The 4,216-nt window shown below is 71.0% G+C and overlaps 1 protein-coding gene across 1 annotated transcript; it reads left to right on the forward strand.

The window, feature by feature from the left end:
• The first annotated feature begins 1,143 nt into the window (after nucleotides 1–1,143).
• On the forward strand, nucleotides 1,144–3,565 carry LOC118158812 (struthiocalcin-2-like). The gene is made up of 6 exons (XM_035313501.1): nucleotides 1,144–1,162; nucleotides 2,150–2,240; nucleotides 2,320–2,423; nucleotides 2,700–2,858; nucleotides 2,985–3,090; nucleotides 3,406–3,565. Exons 2-6 carry the CDS (start codon nucleotides 2,174–2,176, stop codon nucleotides 3,471–3,473), a joined length of 504 nt encoding a protein of 167 aa, XP_035169392.1. The 5' UTR covers nucleotides 1,144–1,162; nucleotides 2,150–2,173; the 3' UTR covers nucleotides 3,474–3,565.
• Nucleotides 3,566–4,216: the final 651 nt, after the last annotated feature.

Below are 4,216 nucleotides of genomic sequence, written 5' to 3' on the forward strand. Positions count from 1 at the left end.
GCCCATGACCTGGGCAGTGTGCCTGCCGCCTGCCCCAGCGCTTTTACCTCGAGCCGAATCGCCAAGCAAGGCACCGGCGTGGTGGGGGGGGCAGCGCGAGCAGTGCCCCCACTCCTCGCCCCGGGGCTGTGCCCAGCAGCACCGCTGGGTGCCCTGAGCTGTGCCAAACACGAAGCCTGTGCTGCACCACTGCAGAGCTCTGCGGAACAGCACGGCTTTAATTGTAACTGCAGCTCGGCAGCGTCCTCCTTCTTCCAGACCTGCTGCGCCCTGCAGCGCCAGCTGGCAGCAGGACCGAGGGGCCAAGGACAGAAGGCAGAGCTGGGGGGACCTGGGAGAAAACAACCTCGAGCCTCCTGCAGCCCCTCGGGGCCGGGCAGCACCGCACGGTGTACCCGGGTGCCAGCAGCCCGGCTCTGCCCGGCACGGCCACGACCGGTGCCTGCAGCCCCCAGACCCCCCCCCCACCCCCCCCGGCCGTGCCCGGTGCCGGGCTGCTGGGGGCACGCTGTGGGATGACACCGGCGCCGTGCTGGGCTCTGCCCCCCGAGCTCCCTGGGCACACAGCACCTCTGCAGCCCTTGGCACCGGGACCCCCCCATTTCCCCTTTTTCCCATCCTGGAGCCCCCCCGCAGGCCCCGGGCACGGGGCTCTCCTGGCACGCCGGCAGGCTTGGCGCAGGGCCCGGCGCCTGCCATGGCACGGGCAGAGGCGTTTGATCGCGGGGCGTGAACGCGGGCAGCATCAGCGCGGGCTGCACCCGGTGCCACGCAGCCGGAGACGCCCCCGGCCCCACCGAGCAGCTCCGGGGCGAGTGGGGCCCACGGCCACGCAGCCACACAGTGCGCCTCATCTCTGGCTTGGCACCCGCACGGCCGCCCCGTGCCCGGCGAGGACGACAGCAGAGGGGGGCCCGGCCCCCCCCCGGCCGCCCCATCAAAGGCCGGCAGCGCTGGACACACGCCGCTGCCTCTCCCAAGTGCGTCGATGAGGCCGCCGCGCGTGATCCCTGTTTGCTTTGGGGCAGGGATGACATTTTCGGGCCGCCTGCGTTGTGCCTCCCCACGGACCCCTCCCTGCCCTCGCAGGGATAAAATCCCCCGGGGCTGCCGCCGACCGCCCGGAGCGTGGACACGAGCGCTGCTGCTGCCGCCGGACACAGGTGAGCCCCCCACAGCCCCTGCCCGCCGCACCCGGGGTGTTGCTGGCAAGGGGAGGCTGCGCTCCCGCTCCTCTGCTCAGCCACAGGCTCCCGGCCCCACAGCAGTCCGGGGATCCCTGCAGACTGCACCCCACAAACCTGCACCCCGTAACCCTGCACCCTGCAACCCTGCACCCCACAATGCTGCCTGCACCCCACAACCCTGCACCTCACAGCCCTGCACATCGCAGCCCTGTACCCCACAAACCTCCACCCTGCAAACCTGTGCTCTTCATCCCTGCGCCCCACAGCTCTGCACCCCACAAGCCTGCACCCCACATCCCTGAACTTTGCATCCCTGCACTCTATATCCCTGCACCCTGCATCCCCTTAACCCCGCACCCCCGTAAGTTGCACCCTTGCAGCTCTGTGCCCCAGCACTGCCACCCCACACCGCCTGTAACCTTCATTCCTGTGCCCGGTGTCCTTGTTCCCTGCACCCCTGCACCCACAGACCCACAGCGAAGTGCCCAGATCCTCACAGCCTGCACTCCAGCATCCTTGCACCTTGCACCCTCGTAACCCTGTGCCTTGCACCCCACACTGTGAACCCTGCAGCTCGCATCCTGCACCCCACACTGTGCACCTTGCCCCCTGCAGCTCACATCCTGCACCCCTGTAACCCTGCACCCTGCACCTTGCACCCTGCAGATCACGTCCTGCACCCCTGTAACCCTGCACCCCGCACCTTGCATCCCTGAACGCCTGCACCCCACACCCACCCACACCACGCATCCCTGCACCCCGTGCCCCTGCACCCTGCTCCCCCACTCAATGGTGCCCACGCCCGTGGTGCTGGGGTCCCCACGCAGCCCTGCCTGAGCCCCCCGCTCCAGCTTGGGCACAAGGGGAGACCCCCGCCACCCCCGGCCCCTGGGTCAATAGGGGTGGGGGTTCAGCCGAGGCAGCCCCCAGGAGCGGGGTGCTGAGCGCGCCCCGTCCCCGCCGCGGTGTCCTCCCAGGGAAGCGACATGGCACCGACGTGGACGCCGGGGCTCTGGCTGCTGGGCTGCCTGCTGCTGGTCCCCGTGCTGTGGGGTGAGTGCCCCGCGCCCCCCCCGCACCCCACCACGGCCCGCTGTGCCCCGCTGCCCCCCCTCACCCGGTCCCTCTGCAGGGCAGGAGCTGTCCGAGCTGTCCGACTGCACCCCGGGCTGGGTGCCCGTCAGCGGGGGCTGCCTCGGCTTCTTCCCCTGGGAGCTGAGCTGGAGCAGGGCCGAGGTGAGTGGCTGCAGGGCACGACGCGGGCAGCGGCTGGGCTCTGCGGCCCGGGGGGGGTCGTGTCGCAGCGCCCCGGGGCCACCCCAGGACGGGGCCCCTCTCCAAGGGCTCCCTTCCCTCTCCGACCGGCTGCTGCCGTGGGGGCAGAGCTGCTCTGCGCCGAGGCAGCGGTGCCAGGCACCGCGCGTCCCCGCGTCCCCACAGCCCCGGCACTGCTCCCACCGCCCTCCTCCTGGGGAGGTGGGGGCCGGGGTGACGCTGCCCTTCCTGCTGCAGGCCTTCTGCCGGCGCTTCGGCTCCAGGACCCACCTGGCCTCGGTGCACAGCGAGGAGGAGCTGCAGGCCGTGGCGGACCTGCTCTTCTCCCACTCCGGCGAGGCCAGTGAGGAGGAGCTGGACGAGGAGGTCTGGATCGGCCTCCACCGGCCTCTGCGGGTGAGCAAAGCCCCGGGGAACGGCCCCGGACCCCCCTCCCTACCCCAAGGCAGCCCCGGAATGCTCCCAGGCTTGGGGGGCGTGGGGGTTCCCCGGGGGTCCCAGCACTGCCCTGTCCCCCCGCAGAGCCGCAGCTGGCAGTGGTCGGACGGCACGGCGGTGCTCCACAACTCCTGGCACCGGGCGGCCTTCTCCAGGCGGAGAGCCTGCGCCGCGCTGCAGGACTCCACGGGTGAGCCCGGCACCGGGGCACCGCACCGGAGGCACCGCCACCATGCGCAGCGCCGGCCCCAGAGCCCCGTGGCCACGGCTGGGGCAGCCCTCGGGTGGCTTGTGCATGCACACACACACACGTGCACACACACACACATGCACACACACACACACGTGCACACACACACACATGCACACACACACACATGCACACACACACACACGTGCACACACACGCTTGGTGCCCTGGGCTGGCAGCTTCAGGACCTGGCCCTGCGCGTGCCGGGGCCGGGGGTGGGCTGTGCTGGGGGGTCACGGCGCCTTTCCCTTCCAGATTTCACCACGTGGGAAGCAGAAGCCTGCAGCGACAGAAAACCTTTCATCTGCAAGTCCCTCTCCTAGAGCAACGCAGCGCCCGCACTGCCCGCAGCGCCCGCGGTGCCCGCAGCGCCCAAAGCACCCGCGGCGCCTGCCCCCCCTGCCCCTGCCCCCCCGGGCACAGCCTCCAGCCCCCAATAAAGGCCCTGAGCTCAGCCTGGTCCCAGATGAGATGGGATGAAATGGGATGGGATGAAATGGGATGGGGTGGGGACGGGGACGGCACGGGGACGGGGACGGCACAGACAGTCTCTGGGCAGCCCTGCAGCACACCGCCCACCCCCATGGACCCCGTGCCACCCCATGGCCTCAGAGACCCGCAAGACCCCAGTGGGGCTCCTGCAGTCCCACAGGGACCCCATGGCCACAAGGGACCCCTGTGACCTCTCCCTGACCCCGCCGCCCCCCATGCCCATGCCCCCCGGGCGCAGCCTGGCCCCGCAGTGGGGCTGCCCCCGCCTGCAGCCCCCCAGGACACGAGGGAGCCCGGTGGCCGTGCCCGCAGGTCCCAGCCCCGTGCAGGGCTGCAGGCGCCGTTTGTTGTCCTGGGTGCCGTAGTAACAGGCAGGGGATGGGCCCACGGCTCCTAAACCCGGGCAGAGACGGTAAGGGGAGACCCCTGCTCGGTCTGGGGGGGCTCCGACCCCGAACATTGGGGCTGCATCTGTGGGGTGCAGGGGTTTCATCCTCGGGGTGCTGAGGCTGCATCCTGAGGTCCTGGGGCTGCATCCAGGGGGTGCTGGGGCTGCATCCAGGGGGTGCTGGGG

Source organism: Oxyura jamaicensis, unplaced genomic scaffold (genome assembly GCF_011077185.1).
Source record: "Oxyura jamaicensis isolate SHBP4307 breed ruddy duck unplaced genomic scaffold, BPBGC_Ojam_1.0 oxyUn_random_OJ196, whole genome shotgun sequence".
In the NCBI taxonomy this organism is placed as follows: Eukaryota; Metazoa; Chordata; class Aves; order Anseriformes; family Anatidae; genus Oxyura; species Oxyura jamaicensis.

What these genes read in the sequence shown, in the direction of transcription:
- LOC118158812 (XM_035313501.1), top strand. Translation starts at nt 2,174, where the DNA reads ATGGCACCGACGTGGACGCCGGGGCTCTGGCTGCTGGGCTGCCTGCTG. An exon ending in TGAGCTGGAGCAGGGCCGAG is followed by an intron (nt 2,424 to 2,699) that starts GTGAGTGGCTGC and finishes TTCCTGCTGCAG; the next exon opens with GCCTTCTGCCGGCGCTTCGG. An exon ending in GCCTCCACCGGCCTCTGCGG is followed by an intron (nt 2,859 to 2,984) that starts GTGAGCAAAGCC and finishes GTCCCCCCGCAG; the next exon opens with AGCCGCAGCTGGCAGTGGTC.